Below are 19,176 nucleotides of genomic sequence, written 5' to 3' on the forward strand. Positions count from 1 at the left end.
AGCTCCCAGCTTGAAAGCCAATAAACGGAAGTAAAGACCAACTGGACCAAATCTTTGTGGAAACCAAAATCAGAGGCCAATTGGCAGCTACTTCCATGACTGGCAAGACCTCAGTTACAGAAAGCTTTTACTCCTCCTATGTGTAGAGACACCTACAGCTTTGCCCACGTGTGGACAAAGGCCCAGAGTGCCGAGAAAAGAGAGAAGCAGCAAGGAAAGGCAAACTGAGGCCTTCCTGAATTCGTTCAAACAAGGGGTGAGTGGGAGAGAGAAAACTGTAAGGGGCCAGCCACTGAGTGGTAACAGATCAGGGCACCTGGGAGGCTCACAGTTGGTTAAGCACCTGCCTTCAGCTCAGGTCACAGTCTCTGGGTCCTGGGACAGATCCCTACATAGAGCCCCACACTGGGCTCCTTGCTCAGTGGGGAGGAGTCTTCTCCCTCCACCATTGCCCCTCTCCCAGCTTGCGCACACACTCTCTCTCTCCCTCAATAAAATCTTAAAAAAAAAAAAAAAAAAGAAGGTGGAGGATGAGGATAAGTGTGAAAAGTGCTAACCTGCTCCGTGGCTGCTCAGGACTTTATGGGCTGATCTAGGTTGTTGTATTTCAAGACACGGTGCTGGAACATAATTATTTTAATCAGGAAATGTGTTAGAGCTGAAATGTGGTAAGGCCATGACTAAACTGTGTAGACTGAAGTGCAGAGCTGCCGTCTGGATCCTGGAGCTGTGCTGTGTACACTTGGAGCACGACTGTCTGACTCCTCTGGTGCAGATGGCTCTTTGGGCCAAGCTACTGTTCTACTTACTCCTCAATCCCTGCTCAGCTGGGGCCACGGCTAACTCCCTTTAATTCCTAAAACCATGTTAGCTGGTTTTGAAGTGACAGGGACCAACGTGGAGCTCTCTATACGCAAGTATTCTGAAAAGCTCTTTCTGAGGAAAGTGATATTGATTTATGGCTTTGTCTTCGGCATATAAAAATATCTATTGCCTCCTTACTCTGTAAACAAGTGTTTTATGTTTTACCTCTAATCAGCACAATCATTTTCAAGGGTAAAATTAAACCCATTTTAGAGATGAGGAAGAATTAAGGCACAGCCAGCATTAAGTCACAAATCCAAGGTCACACAGTGGAAGTGGTAGTGCCAGGATATCCACTCGGGGCCCTGCAAAGCCTGCATGCTTTAGAGAGAGTATGCCCCACTCAGGCCACAGATTAGAATCTTGTATCATAGCACTTTCAACTAAGAAAGAAACTCAAGATTATGTAGATGACTTTTACTCTGGCTGTTAGGGTTCAGTGAGAATATTGACCAATTATAATTAAAACCAGACAACCCTTTTTCCCCTTCCCTCCCAGTTGAAAATCGTCTTTCAGCAGCTGTGCTATGGGTGAGGGAAGCGAGATGTGCTTGGCATACCAGAGGGGCCACCCTACCATCAACACTCTCTGCATTTGCTAAAACTTGACCTTAGCAGTTCTGGCCCACAGGCCCCAACAGACGTCGGCACTTACGTACTCTCATGTCCCCGTGCGTTAATTTCTTCCTGGAGGCTCAGCACACTGGTGAGGTTGATGATCCTCCGCCGAGGGGTACACGCTGCTGTCATTTCCTTTCGGAAATCATCTTCCGCCATTTCCACATCAGAGCTTTCCCGGGGCCTCTTTCTGCAATGAAGGAGCCGCAGATCATGACTATCCTTGAAAACTGGTTTTAAATCCAGTCAAATTTTGTGTATTGCATTTTGGAAAGGGGAGCAGCGTCTCGTGTTGGCTCTGCACATCTGGGGTGGGGTCCTTGTGCGTGCAGCAGACTAGCAAGATCAGTCTGTTCTCTGGCACCCCACAGATTGGATGACCCTGAGCCCCCAGCAGCCAGTTCCTGTGCACAGCAGGACTCCGGAGTGACCTGTCCTGTGCAGCTGCAGGGCCCTGCGTGTATACGCCCACCATGTCCTGCTTGTTCAGTCCTCCATCAGTTACAGTGCCAGCTGCACGTGACCACGCACCAGACAAGGTGCCGGCCGCTGTCATGCTTACTTTCCAGCTGGGGAGTCAGAAAGCCACAGATCATTTGAAGCAGCAGAAAATGCTAAGAAGAAAAGTAAACAAGTTATCAGCTTGATGGGGGCAGTGAGAGGTCCTCTGCAAGAGGGGATGTGTGAGGCAGTCTTCCGAGGCCCCGAGCACAGGGAGAACAAAATGGGGGAGCTCAGGCAGTTCAGGCCAGCCACAGAGCAGTGTGGACGAGGCATCCTACAGGAGAGGGAAAGTGGGGGGCTAAAAGGGGGACACAGTAGGTGTACCCAAGTGCAGGGAAAGCACTGGTTTTCAGCTGAGGAGTGATACAATCTCATTTCTGGTGTCAGAGATTTCTTTTGACTGCTGTATGGTGAAGAGCTAGTGGTGTTACCTCCCCTGGTGACAAAGAGACACATAACCCTGACCTGCATGAAATGAGATCATATACGTGAAGCATCTGGCACAGACTGGGCTCCACAGGTTGCAGCACCCTTGAGGATTCCCTAGAGACAACCCTACATGTCGTCTTGCTAGACTGACTTGGCAATGACCAAACTGGAGTCAAGTAACTCGTCCAAACCCTGATGGCCACTCAGCCCTGGGGTTTTGGGGGCCAGTTGCCGTGCAGAAACGAAGTCTTGGGCGAACGCCTTCATCCTAAGCCTCCTGGGGAAGGGGCAACAGCCTGGGCTCCCTGGCTCGGTGCCAGGCCCCTGACAGCCTGTGGAGCGTGTCCACGGGAAAGCAGAGAAAGGACAGGCACTGCTGCCATCCACCTTCTCCCACTCTCACAGCCAGCCCCTGGGCCTCAGGGCCTTCATAAGTTGAACCAGGAAAACATGTTGTTCCTGAGAGGAGTGGAAGCAGCTTTGAGTGGGATGATGGAGAATCCTCTGGATATTTTAGGGTTCTCTCTAGCCACCTCTGTTATTGAGGCGTTATCAAAATCCCCTACTAAAAATAAAAGATAAATCTTACTTTTTTTCTGGTGTGTATTTAACTTGCACTTGGAACCATGGACTTTTAAGACATCTCAAAGACCACTAAGTGGGGGACTCTCAAGCCATGGTCAAAGGCAGATAGCACATAAGGCAGAGCAATGTCCCACAGGAAGCAGGGCAGGTCAGGCAGAGAGAAGCAGCAGGTGGTTCATGCCAAGTCAAGCCAGAAGTGGTTTCAGGAAAGAATAGCAGAGGAAGGCTGCACTCCCCTCCAAGTCCATACCTGGGGTTGCCCAGGCTGGAAGGGGGCCCTCTCCTCTCTGATGTTTCTGAAGGCCCCTCTGTTGCATCTTCCTCTGTGCCCTGATTTGTGGCAGACGCTTGAGCAGGCTCTGGGAGTTCAAGCATTTCCTCATCTTGCTGTCCAGGCCTGCCACTGGAAGCATCGGTCCTGTCTTGTGGAACAATGGCCTCAGGCTGACTGGACAGAGCCTTGCTCATGGGTTGCAGAAAGGCATCAAGCTTCTGTTCCCGTGAATCTGTGCGAACCATCTGGTGGGCATAGACCTTGTCGCCATTTCCAGAAGCAGATGAGGGGGTCACACCTGTTGTGGATTTAACCACCTCTCCGGAGGGGCCAGCAAGACCTGGTAGTAAAGTCTATGTCAAAAAAGAAGGTAATGGGTTAAAAAAAATTTTTTAAATAAGATTCCTAGCCACTGTGATTTTTCAAGCTCAATGGCATTTATGTGATATATGATTCACTTTACGTTTTTGCTGAACCCTTCCTATATGTTTCAATAAAGTAGAGTCTATCTGGGAAGAAGAAAAAAAGAAGGCAGCAGTGGGACAATTCAGAATATGAGACCAATAAGTCCAGGTCCCAGGGTGCCTGTCTGGCTCAGTGTGCAGAGTAAGTGACTCTCGATCTTGGGGTTGTTAAGTCCGAGCCCCAAATTGATTGTAGAGAATAGTTAAAAAAAATAAAATTTTTAATTGGCGGGGGGTGGGGGGGGGAAGTCCAGATTGCAAAGTGGAGTAACATTTGAGAAAGAAACTAGAACCAGGTTTAATCATCATTACCGTAATAATAATAATAATAATATAGAAGCAATGCTGACCAAAACTTGAAGTTTAAAAGAGACACCAGTAAAAATGCAAAAATTCAGAAAAATCCTTATAATTTTAAAATTGTTTTGAAATGGGGAATATTAGCGCAAAGTTCTCATATTTTTGTCTGCTTTTTTTTTTTTGCTGACATAAGAGGATTTCATTTTTTTACTGAAGTAATTTATTTCATTTTTTATTGAAGTAAAATATACATAAAATTTATCACTTAACCACTTTCAAGCATACAGCTCTGTGGCATTAAGTACATCACATCATTAGACAACCATCACTACTATCTATCTCTAGAACTTTTTCAATGTCTCAAACTGAAACTTTGTACCTATGAAACGGTAACTCACCATTCTCCCCTCCCCACCAGCTTGTGGCAGCCACTGTTTTGCCTGTTTTTAGATATACACATTTCCTAACTCTGACCATTGGAAAGACCTAAAGCCAATGACCACTCGGCAGGAATAAGGACCCCCCCTCCGATCCCAGATTTTAGTCTCTAAATACCATCCCAACTAAAATAAACCAGAGTTCCTTGGAGAAATGGCCAATTCCAGTGCCTGGGCTGGGAAAGCCTACATCTTTTCTTGACAGAAACAAGGAAACCATCAAAGACTAATGGAATTGAGTCAAAAGGACAAGAGCACCAGTTTGAAGGGGTTTATTGGTCTAAGATGGGATAATTTGAGGATCCAAGAGAAAAATGACTGTAATTAACTAAATTATATTGCTTTGTTAACAGCTATTATAAAATATTAAGAGAAAAAGAAAACGATGGGGAGGGAAAGAGAAAGACGGAGAGGACAAAGTCATAAACATCACTGGAGATCGCTAGGACATGAACACATTCCTTTGCAAACTGATAATTAAAGTGACAGAACTCAGCATTTACCCTTACTTTCTAGTGTGAACTATATTTCAGGATAACCAAAAAGCTCTAACAAATGAGAGAAAATTATTGTATACAGAAAAATTATAATGAATTAACAGAAAAAAATGACAGAATCAGAAAATCATAATCTTGCAATCTTAGTGAAATAACTGATTCAGGTAATGGTTGTCAATGAATGGTGAAACCATTAAGCTAAATATTCCTGGGGAACTTAACAATGAAGGAAACAGGCTGTTACCAGCTAAACCCATAGATGAGCCTTATCACCAAAATGACGTAACAAGTCAGTATGCGCCTCCTGCTGGGGTGTGACAGAAAGTACATGGCATCATCTATCAAGAATTCTCACACAGGGGCGCCTGGGTGGCTCAGTGGGTTAAAGCCTCTGCCTTTGGCTCGGGTCATGATCCCAGGGTCCTGGGATCAAGCCCCATATTGGGCTCTCCACTCAGCAGGCAGATTGCCTCCTCCTCTCTCTCTGCCTGCCTCTCTGCCTACTTGTGATCTCTGTCTGTCAAATAAATAAATAAAACTTAAAAAAAAAAAATTCTCACACAGAAATCTCATTCACAAATCTGAATGTAATCATGCCAGTTCATAGGAATTCCCAGTTTACAGGAATGTGGAGGATTAGAACAAGTTAAATGATACTAAGAAGAAACAATAAGCCAAACAGAAATGTGCATTTTTCCACAGGAAGCCTTCAGAATAAGCCAACAGGAACAACAAAAAATACAGATTTAAGAGAGATTTAAAAGACAGCATCTGAATATGGGGAGTGGAACTTAACCTAATACATATTTGAATGAAGCTACTTTATAAAAGGATCTTTTTTGGGCAGTTGGGACATTTGAATATGGTCTACATATTAAATGATAATATTAATTTTGTTATGTATAAAAAAAGACATTGTAATTATACAAGGAAAAAATATTTTAAAATGCATAAAATACTAGGGAAAATAGTAAGTGCCTGAAATGCAATTTAAAATATTCTCTTTCCTTCAGGTGCCTGGGTGGCTGAGTCAGTTAAGCATCTGACTCTTGGCTTCAGCTCAGGTCATGATCTCAGGGTCGTGGGATCGAGCCCCCATCCAGCTCCATGCTCAGTGCAGAGTCTGCTTGAGATTCTCTCTCCCTCTCACTGCACGCTCCCGTTTCTGCACACTCTCTCTCTAAAATAAATAAATCTTTTGGAAAGCAAGCATACTTCATATCACTTGCCATCAGGGGAATACAAATCAAAACCACAATGAGATACCACTTCACACCATCAGAATGGCTAAAATGAAGACAGGGAACAACAAATGTTGGCGAGGATGTGGAGAAAGGGGAACCCTCTTACACTGTTGGTGGGAATGCAAACTGGTACAGCCACTCTAAAAACCAGTATGGATGTTCCTCAAGAAGTTAAAAAAAGGGGCGCCTGGGTGGCTCAGTGGGTTAAAGCCTCTGCCTTTGGCTCAGGTCATGATTCCAGGATTGAACCCCACATCGGGTTCTCTGCTCAGCAGGGAGCCTGCTTCCTCCTCTCTCTCTCTGCCTGCCTCTCTGTCTACTTGTGATCTCTATCTGTCAAATAAATAAATGAAATCTTTAAAAAAAAAAAAAAGACCTTAATATCAATTCTTTAAACAAACAAACAAAAAAGAAGTTAAAAAGAGAACTTCCCTAAGATCCAGCAGCTACACTACTGGATATCTATGCCAAAGATACATATGCATTAAAAAAATGGGGCACATGCATCCCAATGTTCATAGCAGCAATGTCTACAATAACCAAACTGTGGAAGGAGCTGAGATGCCCTTCAACAGATGAATGGATAAAGAAGATGTGGTTCATATGCACAATTGAGTATTACTCAGACAGCAGAAAGGATAAGTACCTACCATTTACATCAACATGGATGGAACTGGAGATTATGCTCAGTGAAATGAATCAATCAGAGAAAGGCAATTATCACATGGTTTCACTCACATGTGGACTGTAAGGAATAGTGCAGAGGACCACAAGGGAAGGGAAAGAAATCTGAATGGGAAGAAATCAGAAAGGGAGATAAACCATGACAGACTCTGGACTCCAGGAAACAAACCGAGGGTTGCAGAAAGGAAAGTGGGAGGGAAGATGGGGTAACTGGTGATGGCATTAAGGAGGGCACGTGAGGTGATGAGCACTGGGTGTTCTATGCAACTAATGAATCACTGACCATTACATCAAAAAATGAATGATGCATCATATGCTGGATAATTGAACTTAAATTTTAAAAAAGTAAAAAACAGGGGCGCCTGGGTGGCTCAGTGGGTTAAGGCCTCTGCCTTCAGCTCAGGTCATGATCTCAGGTCCTGGGATCGAGCCCCGCATCGGGCTCTCTGCTCTGCAGGGAGCCTGCTTCCTCCTTTCTCTCTGTCTGCCTCTCTGCCTGCTTGTGATCTCTCTCTCTCTGTCAAACAAATGAATAAAATCTTTAAAAAAAAGTAAAATCAAAAACAAACTAAAAAACCACCACTCTTTTCCCTACCACCAAGTGAGAAAGGGAAAGAGAAAACAAATATGGCAAAATGATAATGGTTGTTGAAGCTGGGTGACAGGTACATGGATTATTGGTGTAATATCTACTTTTATGTGTACTTAGAAAAATAATGAGCTAAATAATAAAAAGTTAAACAGAGTAGCAAAACTGTTCAAAAAGGAGAAACCTCCTTTTGTGGAAAATGTGAAATCCTTCCAGTGTACACAGGCAAATGAAGTGAATATAGTTGACCCTTGAATAAAGCAGATTTGAACACTGTGGGTCCACTTACATGCAGAATTTTAATAATACAATGCTGTAAATGTACTTTCTCTTCTTTATGATTTTCTTAGTCAACAGTTTTTCCTAGAATACTTTATTATAAAAATACAGTATATAACACATTCACAAAATACATGTTAGTCAACTGTTTATGTTATCGGTAAGGCTTCTGATCAACAGTAGGCTAATAGAAGTCAAAGTTTTATAGAGTTCATATTTTTGATTGTCCAGAGGGTCAGTGCCCCAAGCCCTGCACTATGTAAAGGTCAACATTGTATTTGCTTCATTTGCCTATGTCATAGCCACAGGAGCAGAAATTAACAGAACTACTTTGCAGATAGTCATTTTAAAGTCCAGAAAAGTGAAACACCTTGCCCAACAGGACGGAGTAGCAACAAACCCCAGGAGGCCCTGGGCTTCCCGATTTCCATACTGAATGGCTTCACCACAAACCTGGGCTTATGCCATAGGCCCTAGGCAGTGTGGTGCAAGACACTGGTGGGGAGTGGGAGAAAAGGTATTCTGATGCCACCAGAGGAGTGGTGACAGCTCTGAGTTTGGACCCTGCCACCCACAGCAATGCTCCAAGGCTTGTGCCACTACACCGACTAGTGTTGGGGGTAGGGTGGGGGGCGCCTGATCCAGAAACCCACTTTCCTTCTGAAGACACACGGGTCAGGACTATGTGGAATTCTATGGGGAAAGACAATGTAAGCTAACTAAATGAATCTGACTTATGCAAAATAAGACAAGGAGGAAGGTGAGAAGTTCTTTCCCCAGTATGGCACATACTCCAGGACCTCCGGCAAAGCTCTTTCGATCTCAGTTAGGACAGAGCAAGGGATATCCACTCTGGCCCACACAATGTGCTCCTCATTTTCACCTCACACTTTCAGCCTGTCCCCCCACCCCACCCCGGTCCCGCTCCCCACCAGCCACACCTTTTCCAGATCCGGGCAGTTCCAGATCTTTAACCATCTGTGAGTGGAGTTACCTCCTCTGCCCAGATCCATCCCTGTTCTCCCAGATAGCCAGGGGGCCTCCACCACATGCCTTGGCCATCCTTGCCCCAATGTGACCACAGGATTCTTTATAAAGGGCACATTGATCTTGTGGATTCCTGTCACACCAAAGCGTAAACTCCTTAACATGCTGACAGAAGTGTCATCAGGTCTGGGACCCCTGCAGCCTCCTCTCTCCAGGGCCAACCCCCACCGCCAGCCTGCCCGGGGCCCACACACAGGCCTCCCCCGGGCTGCACATGAAAGCACCTGGGAAAACTCTAAAACTACTGATGCCGCCACCCCCCACCCCCCCCCGCCTGAGACTGATTTCTTGGTTTGGAGAAGGCAAGGGTGCTTTCTATTTCCCCGGTGATCCTAAGGGCTGCCAGGATAAACACTGGACCCACAGCATGGAACTTTCAGACCCTCAAGCACACAACTTCCTGTTCCCCTCACCCCTCAGGCCTTCTCCTCACTGTTTCCTCTGCCAGAAACACTTTTTTCATGCTTTGTTCCCTTTGCCCATCTCATTCGTACCCAGCCCTGGGGTCCCAGCCTCTGCATCCCTTCCCGAAGTCCAGGATAGGAGCCTTCCCCTGATGCCCCCAGGTGCCTCTTTACCTCTCTTTCATGGGATGTATTCCCCAGGGGACCAGGAGCGCTTCCTTGAAGGCAGGCACTCAACATGGTCTCGCCCACAGTGGGGGTCTCTGCACATCTGTGGGAAGGCAGAGGACGAGAAGCAGCAACAGATAGGATCTGAACTCCCAGTGACTGAGCACTTCCTGGGTATCACACACTGCTCTGAGAGCCAGGCCCACCAGCCCTATAGCACGTGTGTCCTCATCTTAACCACTGGCACTGCACAGGTATGTGCACCCATCACCTCTGCTGACTCGAGCCTCCTATGGCACCAGGGGCCCAGCAAACCTAGCAGAAGACTGAGGGCTGGCTCCCAGCGAGCACTTCCTTCTGCCCACCTGCCACATACAAGTGGCTTCAGCAGCAACCCATGGGCACTCACTGCCCAGCCTCTGCCCAGGCTCCAGAGGTGGCAGGGCTGCCCCTAGGGCATCCACTCTCACTGCTTCATGCCCATGCCACCCCCAGCAAGGGGCTTTCTGTGAAGGTTCCTGTGGGAAGCATAAACTGCCTCGTGAACTTAAAAAGTTCTCTTTTTAAAGTAGGCTCCCAGAAGCCCACTCTCTGCTTACAGGACCCAGTGCTTCCATTTCTTTTCTTCTTCTTCTCCTTTTTTTTTAATTGGGGGGGGGGGGGCAGAGGGAGACAGAGAGAGAGAATCTCAAGCAGGCTTCAGGCCCAGTGTAGAACCTGATGCAGGGCTCAACCCCACAACCTTGAGACCATGACCTAAGCTGAAATTCAGAGTCAGATGCTTGCTTACCAACTGAGCCACCCAGGTACCCATCTGCACGCCACCCCAGTCCCCACCGGCTTTTGTTTTCAAGGGGGAAAGAGGGTGGGGAAGGGGGGATGTTTCCGTCTCCACAGTTCTGGGATTTGGTGTGCTTCTGAGACACCTGCACCATGTGCTGCTGAGTATCAGGTCATGTCAGAACTGGGCTGGGACACTGCAGATCGCATTATCCATCCATTTATTTTATAGATGGGCAACGTGAGGCCCCAGAGAGCTGGAGTAGCTTAGAATCATAAGCACTTAGAACCTGCGTAATTCTGATAAGGTGGATGGTGCCAGGCCCTGCATCAAACACTTTTGCCTCCTGCTTGTCCCCACCCTCAGAGGTGAGGATGACCACTTCAGCCCTCACTGAGGGAGACACGGAGACTGGGGAAAGTGGGTCACGTGGTGGTAACCCAGGCCTGTCTGACACGTAAGGCCCTGCTCCCCCCACTGTCCCGCTGCCTCCCTCTGCCCTGTGAATGTGGGCTCAGCCTCCTCCTGAACATCCCTAGGCAAGACAGATGCATGGAAGAGGTGTCCTATTCTGTTTCAGACAGCTTGTTTTCCTGAGAAGCCAGTCTATGGTCCTAGATGCAGGCAGAGTGAGACCGTGAGCCTCCTGACTCCAGGCCCAGGAAAACAGGCTGATTTCACTGTTAGCTTCAAAAAAGGAGAAAGTACTAAAGGAAAACTTTCAGGTAATCCTTGGAAAGCCAGTCCTAAAGCAACAAGCAGAACTCTGGGCTCTTGAATTTGACGGGCCACAATTTAGGTGAAGGTGAAAGCACCAGAGCCAGAGCTGGACAGATAGCACCCTCACCTGGGTGAAGTACATTCTGGAGGAGTTGGAGCCCAGGAGCTTACTCTCAATGTGCTGCTGCACCCGCTCCAGGATGCTGTCCTCATGTAGGAAGTGAACTTCGTGCTTTGTGGGGTGCACGTTGACGTCCACATTCTGGGGGCTGATCTCTAAACTGGCAGGAAGAAAAGCAAACAACTATGTTGAGTGGTGGGGAACGGGGAAAACAATTCTCACCAGCAGGCTTGAGGGGGTTCAAATGACACAGTGGTCAAAACTTCAGGGTCAAGTCTGAGCGACCTGGATTCTGAAGCTGTGCAGCCTGGGGTCAGTGACATCATTTTCCTTTGTTTCAGTCTCCCCCTCTATAAGGTGGATAAAGCATGTGGTGGGGTTTAAATTCATGCAAAGCACACTGTGAGTACCTGGTAAGTTTATTCCACGTCAGCTGTTACCATCGTTCCAGAACTAGTGGAACTACTTAGTGCGTGACCTGGGGTAAGCTACTTAACCCCTCTGGATGGGTTTTCTCATCTGTAACCATGAACCTGTTCCCTACCTGCTTTCAGTGTTACGAGGATCAAAATAAGAATACACGTGAGAGAAGGTTCTATCATCAAAATGTAATGTAAATGTCAATTTAGAAGCTGTACCAGCCATCACCTGACTGCCTCGGCTCCACATTCCCCCTTCACTGCCTGCTCCATGACCACGCAGTGAATCTGTGGCAGGAGGGGGCCCTGGAGGGACCGTGGAGGGGCAAGAGGCTTCTCTGACAGGGAGGGGGCAGCTTCTGGCTGGTTCAGGGGCAAGAGCTATTATTCACCATTGTTTCACCAGCAAGGTAACTGGTACATGGGAGGCCCTCAGGGAGACTTCTGCATGAGTGAGTAAGTGAAGGGAAACTGTGCCCTTCACCTGCAAGGAAGGACAGAGCATCCTTCACCATCCTGCTAGTAGTGATGGGATTCACTCTGCTGGAGCCATGAGCAAGTCCATCTCTTTCAAAGAGGACAACTGGACAGAATTCGTTTCTTGTGAGTCTCTGAGTCTCAGCTGAGGAGCCCTGCAGCCTTACCTGAGGTACAGGAATGGGTGTGTGTTTTTGGGCAAATATGCAGCATACACTGTTTCAATGGCTTTTCTTAAAGAAGTTGACTCTACCAGACGATCTAGAAAATAAAAGGAAAGTAACCAGCTCAAAACTGTCCTGAAGGGAGAGGTAACAGGCGCACATTCATTTCATGATGGAAATCACTTAGCAGAAACACTTCTGGAGCAACATCCATAGTAGACCCTAGGAAGGAGAGGTCTCTTTTTTAACGTGTTGCTATCCATGAGCATCTGGCTCTGGGGTTCGGGCTCTCTCCTCTTAGCTCAGTCACAGGAACACGGGAGGACACTACATTCTGCCTCCCCGCTTCCCTTCCCTCAGCCCAGGAGGACTACCTTTGCCCTTGCAGGGCACGGTGGGCAGCGGCGCTGTCAGCTTAGACTTTTCATGCAGCACATACACCCTGGCTGCCTATCACATATGCCAGGGGCTGGGGGACAATATGCTGGTGACTACATGCACTCCAGTTCCAGTTCTGGTAAGCACCCCAGAGATGTGTGTGCTGAATGGTGGGAGGATGGAGCAACTAACTCTGCCCAGGGTGGGGGGGGTTCAACAGTGGGGTACCCCAACTGAGCAATGAAAGTAAGAAAGAGTTTTTCAGAGCCTCCTGGGTGGCTCAGTTGGGTGTCTGCCTTCAGCTCAAGTCATGATCCTAGGGTCCTGGGATCGAGTCCTGCATTGGGCTCCCTGCTTGGTGGGAAGCCTGCTTCTCCCTCTCCCTCTGTCTGCTGCTCCCCATACTTGTACACACTCTCTCTCTGTCAGATAAATAGATATAATCTTCAAAAAGAAAAAAAAAAAGGAAAGAGTTTTCCAGGCACTTCATATTTAAGGTAATTTAGGAATGGGACAGGGCTGAAGGGGGTGGGAAAACACTCAAAGCTGGGGGAGGTAAGACAAAAATCAGAGGAAAATCTATTTTCAGAAAATTGAGCCTTCCCTTCTCTCTGGACAGATGACCTGCCGGTGGTCTGCTCTCCTGGGTTGGCTGGTATAGCCAAGGGTATATGCCTCATGGTTTTAGCTCCTCCGTGGGCCCCCCACAACAAGGGTGCTGTGCTTGGTGACACATGCCCAGAGCACACAGGCCTGGAGCAGGTGTGGGCACCTGACAAGGGGACAGCCAGAGCCCCTTTACAATGATTTCTGGGCTGGAGACACGCCGAAGGAGTGTTCCTTTTCCCACCACCTGAGCAAGAGCTCGAGCCATGGAGAGAACCAGATGACACACTCGTGTCTGGCCTCTGTGCTGCTGGGAACTTGGTGCGGTGAGCAGACTCGAGAATGCTGATGCTGAACCGATGGGGTAAGGAGCTCGCCAGCAGCAAACACATGTGCTCCGCATGCGGCACTTACACTGATTTCTGCTCACTTAATCTATCGCCAACACATGTGTCACAAAGTGGTATTCTTCAAGGTTAGAAAAACAAGGGAAAAACATCTCTGTGCCTTGATTAAAGCCAGCGTTACTAGAGATCAGGCTTAAGTCCCTCTTAATAAGGTAGTTAAAAAACCTTACTAATGGGGCGCCTGGGTGGATCAGTGGTTAAGCCTCTGCCTTCAGCTCAGGTCATGATCTCAGTGTCCTGGGATTGAGCCCCGCATCGGGCTCTCTGCTCAGCAGGGAGCCTGTTTCCCCCCTTCTCTCTCTGCCTGCTTCTCTGCCTACTTGTGATCTCTGTCTGTCAAATAAATAAATAATATATTTAAAAAAAAAAACTTACTAATATAATATACATCAGTTTAACAGGATGTGTCTATGAAATATTAACTCCCCTTTCCCTGTTTCTATATGGCCTGGAAACAGCTGTAAAACAAGGATAATCTGGGACACTTCTGGCTGGCTATCATTATAAATGCAACAGGGGAATCTACCATTTTCAATAGCAAGCCAAAAAACTGTAAAATAATTACGAAGAGCTTTGAACAACAAAGGCAATAAATTTATATAATGAAAATATAAGTACTGGACAAATGGCAAGATGCATGATGCATTTCTGGCTGAAAAATTAAAATGAAATCAGACCCATTGTGGCTCCCTGTCACACTCTTTCTAAACCATAAGCAATTAAGTAAAAAGAAACAGAAGGCAAAATAGTATTTACTCAACAAGCAGTAATCATGTAAACAATATGCCCGCAGAGAGATAAAGACCAAAGAGGAATCTGACAAAAATCCAAATTCCTTTAGTTAATTTCCTCTCTGATTTCTAGTACTGCTCATTATATTATAAATAACTTTCTTTAAAAAGAAGAATCCCAAGGGGTTTAACATTCCATTTCTTTTTTTAAAATATACATATTTTTAATTAATTAATTAATTTTTAAATAAACATATGTTATATATGTGTGTTAATTTATTTTTTATAAACATATGTTATATATGTATCTGTGAATCGCCAGATTTACATACTTCACAGCACTCACCATAGCAATGTCCATAACTCTACCCTTAACATTCCATTTCTTTACTAATGACACTGCCTATACCCAAGGGACCCTCTCCCTGTGTCCTGCTGGGCAATTCAAACAGCTGACTCTTGATCTAATATGAGAAGAAACATCTGCCTGGGGCATGCTTGGAAGGCTGAGGCCAGCAGGAAAGGAAGCTGTTCAGGCTCACAAGGGTGATGCCCTCTCCCAGAGACAATAGCCACACTCTGCCAGTGGCCCCCCAGCAATGAGCATATTTCAGAGGGCTGAGTAGACTTTTAGCCTAGAAATTATAAAGGCTTCCTAATCAAGCCACACTTCAGCCTGAGGGTGCCCTGTGTGGAATCAAGCCTATGGATTCGGAATTTTTCCAGGGTCCCATAAACTTTCCTGTGGACAGACTTCCCCGCATGGTTCTTCCTCACTTACGGTTGATGAAGAGTAAGAAGATGCACTTCTTCACCGAGTAATTTGCATTGGATATGTAGCCATTCATTTTGAAGGCCAGGGTTTTATCCTCACACCCAACTTCTATCAGTTCTCTGGTTGAAAAAAGAGAAATTTTGAGGGTCTTGAAAATAATGGAAAATTCAAACAGTATAAAGATTCAGAATTGGAAAACTCAGAGCTCCTTCATAAACTAATCCTGCCAAATAAGGACTCCTGAGACTTGGTTTAATGAGGTCCTCTGGGCCCACCCATCCATCCATCTGGCTGTTCCTCCACCTACCCACCTACTCACCCTATCACTATTTTCAAGCACTTCTGTTCTAAGCCAAGCACTGCTCGGACTGCTGGGACATAATGACAAATCCAAGCTCTGAGACCTTATTTCACTGAAACTTTTGTGTACCTTAGTAACTCAAACCCAAAGATGAAATTCCAAAAGGACTCATTTCTACTGAATCCCTTACTCTCTGAACAGTGCCAAAATGGGGCTCCTGTGTGGTGCCCTCAGGGCTGTACTTACAGGGAGGTGAGGTTAATGGGTGAAAGGTGGTTCTCACATAAGCCACATTCATCTCTGCGTGAGGATCTTCCTAAGCGTGGGTCCCTGTGCCTGGAAAGCTCCTACTGACAGCTAGTTAATTCTCCTTATCCCTCCTAGGTCTGGACTTACTCCTTCAAAGAGCTTTCTCTGACTATCCCTCCCCGACTCTCAGAGATTCTCCTGTTGTGCTTTGTATTTTTCCTTTGAGACATCTAGCACAACCACTAATGAGTGGCATAATTATTTCACGTGTCTTTCCAACTGAATAGGCATCCTCTGAGGGCAAGAGTACTTCTGCTTTACGTCCTACTGTATTTGTCAGCACAGTACCCGGCAAAGAATAAGCATTCAGTAAGCATCTGCTGAACACGTGGTGGAAGACTGTTAAGCAGTTAATGTGTACAGAGTCTCTGAGCAGAAAATACAGCTTGCAGTGTTTCTCACATAAACCAGCAAACCCTTTCTTCCCAAAAACGTCTCAAGAGGCTGGTTTTCTGGAAACACCCTTTGGGAACAGCTGCTCTGTGTGATTTCTAATCTCTTATAGTCCCTAGGAAATTCATAATGACTAATTCTGAGTCCTTAAATAATAAAGAAGCTCTCCAAGTTTCCTTGTACAATAGTGTTCTTTCTCTGCTCGGGAACACAGTTTAAAAAACTTAATTCATTAACAATTAGTAAAGAGGGTAATTAAAAACAAATTGACTGTTACCTAGTTACGAACTTGGTTTTGCTCAAAGAAATGAGTAATTTGTCCTTTGAAGTCGAAAACTGGGCTCTGGGACTACTGCTACTTCTAGGATTTCTGCAAAAAAGCAAGCCAGGGGCTGCATATGCCCTGCATCCAGGCCATGCCTGGCAGGTAGAGTGGCCTTAGTATTCTTCCCCTCAGATTACGGCATGGGCACTTTGGGCTTTGCAGAGTCCTGGGACTTAGCTAGGACTCTGATGGAAGCGGTGGGTTTTGCCTTGTAAGGAATGCTGTGAGCAATCTATACCACAGGTTCCCTCTGAGGCTTTTCCTGACAATGAAAATTTGGTAACTTAGAAATCTGCTTGCCACCAGACGGGTAAGTCTTTAAGGATAGGGAGTATTTTTTCTGTCTTTACATCCTTAACTTCCAGCACAAAGCCTAGAATGTGAGAGGCAATTAATAAATGTCGAGCCATAATGAGTGAAATCTCAAACTGATGACATGGGAAGTATTAGGAAAAGACAAAGCACTGGAAGATGAAAGAATTCTACAACCTTGTGATTATTTTGAAGACAGAGGCTAGAGAGAACACACTGATTTATAGCCGGAGCATCTGGGAGATAACATGCACCCAAGAAGTGTGGGTTCCCTGAAATCATGACTCCATGAACAAATCTGGAGCATGGAAATAAAGCCTGCTTATTTCATTAAGGCAAACTCTTAAGGCAGGTGTTACTTTGACAGATTCCAAAATAATGTGATAAATGGTAAACCGAGACATGGAATGCAGATTTTTCAAAGTATGAATTATCAACATACCGGCTAACAGCATTTCCAAAGATGGAGCGAATATTGTCCACCGTTGTGGCATTGGGCAGTGTCCTAACGTCAGCCACGGTCTCACCTTGCTGATAAACAGAGCAGAAAATGCAACTTATTGTCTTACAGTTGTGAATGAAACATCCTAATCTTATTTCCTCAGGTGAACTATTAAAAAAAAAAAATCCCTGATCTCCCTGATATGAGGAAGTGGAGATGCAACATGGGGGGTTATGGGGGTAGGAGAAGAATAAATGAAACAAGATGGGATTGGGAGGGAGACAAACCATGAATGACTCTTAATCTCACAAAACAAACTGAGGGTTGCTGGCAGGAGGGGGGTTGGGAGAAGTGGGGTGGGATTATGGACACTGGGGAGGGTATGTGCTTTGGTGAGTGCTGTGAAGTGTGTAAACCTGGCAATTCACAGACCTGTACCCCTGGGGATAAAAATATATTATATGTTTATAAAAAAAAAGAATACTGCTATGGAGGAACTACAAGTAAATCAGAATCAGTGTGTCTGCCTTACAATAGACTCATCAGTCTTTTCTCTACCAGTCTCATCCTTTTGCTTTACTCCTTCTGATGGTTATGGCATTATTACCCATGTGGACTGCTAAATTAGAAACCAAAGTAATTTTTACTTTTCCTTCAATTCGATCCTTTCCTCTCAAAGTTCTACTTATTTTATCTCTTAATATCCAAACTTTTCCTCTCTTAATCATTACTGTTTCTAACTTAGACCTTCATCAACTTCTTTAAACCAATTATGATGGTAAAATAAGCCTACTTACATTCATACCTTCCCCATTCCAAACCCTGCATACCTCTTCTCAGTTATCTGACCATAACAGATATAAGCACATCACTCCTCTATTTAAAAATCTTCAATGACTCTCCACTGATCACAAGATAAAGCCAAAACTGTTCAACACAGGATTGAAAACCCTGAAACTTAACTCCCCAGCAAATGTGTTGGGTTACTAACTATCTGTATTCTCCAAACCCTCCAAGTATGCTCCTGAGTCTTTCTTATCTTTCCTCATATGCCTGAAATGACTTTTCAACTTGACAAAGTACTACTTGTCCCAGCTGTATGACATTACATAATTTAATTATCTGCCTCTTTTACCAAATTTGTAAGAGGGAGATAATGATGGTACCAATTTCATTTTAATAAAGAATAAATGAGTTAACATATGAAAAGGGCTTAAAGTAATGCCCCGCACATTTTCAACCCTTAATAAATGTTAGCTATTAAAATAATCCATCTTTGTTACCCCTGTTGCCACTTCTACCACCATCTTTCTCCACATGATACTAGTTTCAAATGTTACTTTCTAAGTGAAGCTTTCTGGCTGCCAGAGAGAACATGCGCTCTCATAATTAGCATTTTGGTCATTCCTCTATTTCACTTTTACTCTGTTTTCACACCATATTCTGTATTTATGGGATCATGTTATAAAAAACGCACAGGGCGTGGACATAGCTTCAAGTCTCAGCTATGGCTCTTATTTATCATATAGGCCCTTAGGTTATTTTACTTTACTGAATTTTAAACTATTTATCAATAAAATAGGAGAATAAAACTTATCACACAAAGATACACTAAGGTAGAAGGAAATTACAGTAACAGATTCAGTATAGCAAGTTGTCAACAAAATTTCATTCCTTCCAACTCTTTTTACCTGCTACTAATGTAAAGGTCTTAGAAGGCAGGGTCTCTCTGTCTTTTTTATCTTTGAGCCTACAATTCAAAGAACAATTTTAGCTTAAGTGGTTAATCCATGAGTATTTGTTCAACTCGACAAATATACCTGTAACTCAATACCCCTGGCTTTCAAATAAAGATCATCAATAGATGGTAAACAAACAAACAAAAAACCCTTTTTAAAAATACAAACCATCACTTATAAACCAACCACTTACTTTTTTAACTGAGAAACTAATGCCTGAATTGTGTATTGAATACCTGTCAAAGAAAAGACAACAAAACAGTAAGCAGAGTGGCCAAAAGCACAATATAACACAGAACTCCCTATTGGTTAAATAACATGACATGATTTAAACAAAGATAGACAGTCAGGAATATCTCCATATATCATATTTTACCCACAGGAAAATA

The 19,176-nt window shown here is 44.9% G+C and overlaps 1 protein-coding gene across 4 annotated transcripts in view; it reads right to left on the minus strand.

The window, feature by feature from the left end:
- Nucleotides 1-19,176, minus strand: part of MLH1 (mutL homolog 1) — a 48,656-nt gene that overhangs the window by 18,346 nt on the left and 11,134 nt on the right. Inside the window, exons 7-13 of one of the 4 annotated variants that reach the window (XM_059162138.1) lie at nt 18,981-19,023; nt 17,049-17,137; nt 14,973-15,085; nt 12,073-12,166; nt 11,016-11,169; nt 3,251-3,627; nt 1,524-1,672 (exon numbers count right to left, since the gene is read on the minus strand). In XM_059162138.1, coding sequence (XP_059018121.1) covers nt 1,524-1,672; nt 3,251-3,627; nt 11,016-11,169; nt 12,073-12,166; nt 14,973-15,085; nt 17,049-17,137; nt 18,981-19,023 — 1,019 coding nt within the window. Of the gene's footprint in view, nt 1-1,519; nt 1,673-3,250; nt 3,628-9,393; nt 9,517-11,015; nt 11,170-12,072; nt 12,167-14,972; nt 15,086-17,048; nt 17,138-18,739; nt 18,873-18,980; nt 19,024-19,176 lie in introns of those variants that run through there. The other 3 variants (XM_059162139.1, XM_059162140.1, XM_059162142.1) reach the window with 3 other exon arrangements.

Source organism: Mustela lutreola, chromosome 2 (genome assembly GCF_030435805.1).
Source record: "Mustela lutreola isolate mMusLut2 chromosome 2, mMusLut2.pri, whole genome shotgun sequence".
Classification (NCBI taxonomy): domain Eukaryota; kingdom Metazoa; phylum Chordata; class Mammalia; order Carnivora; family Mustelidae; genus Mustela; species Mustela lutreola.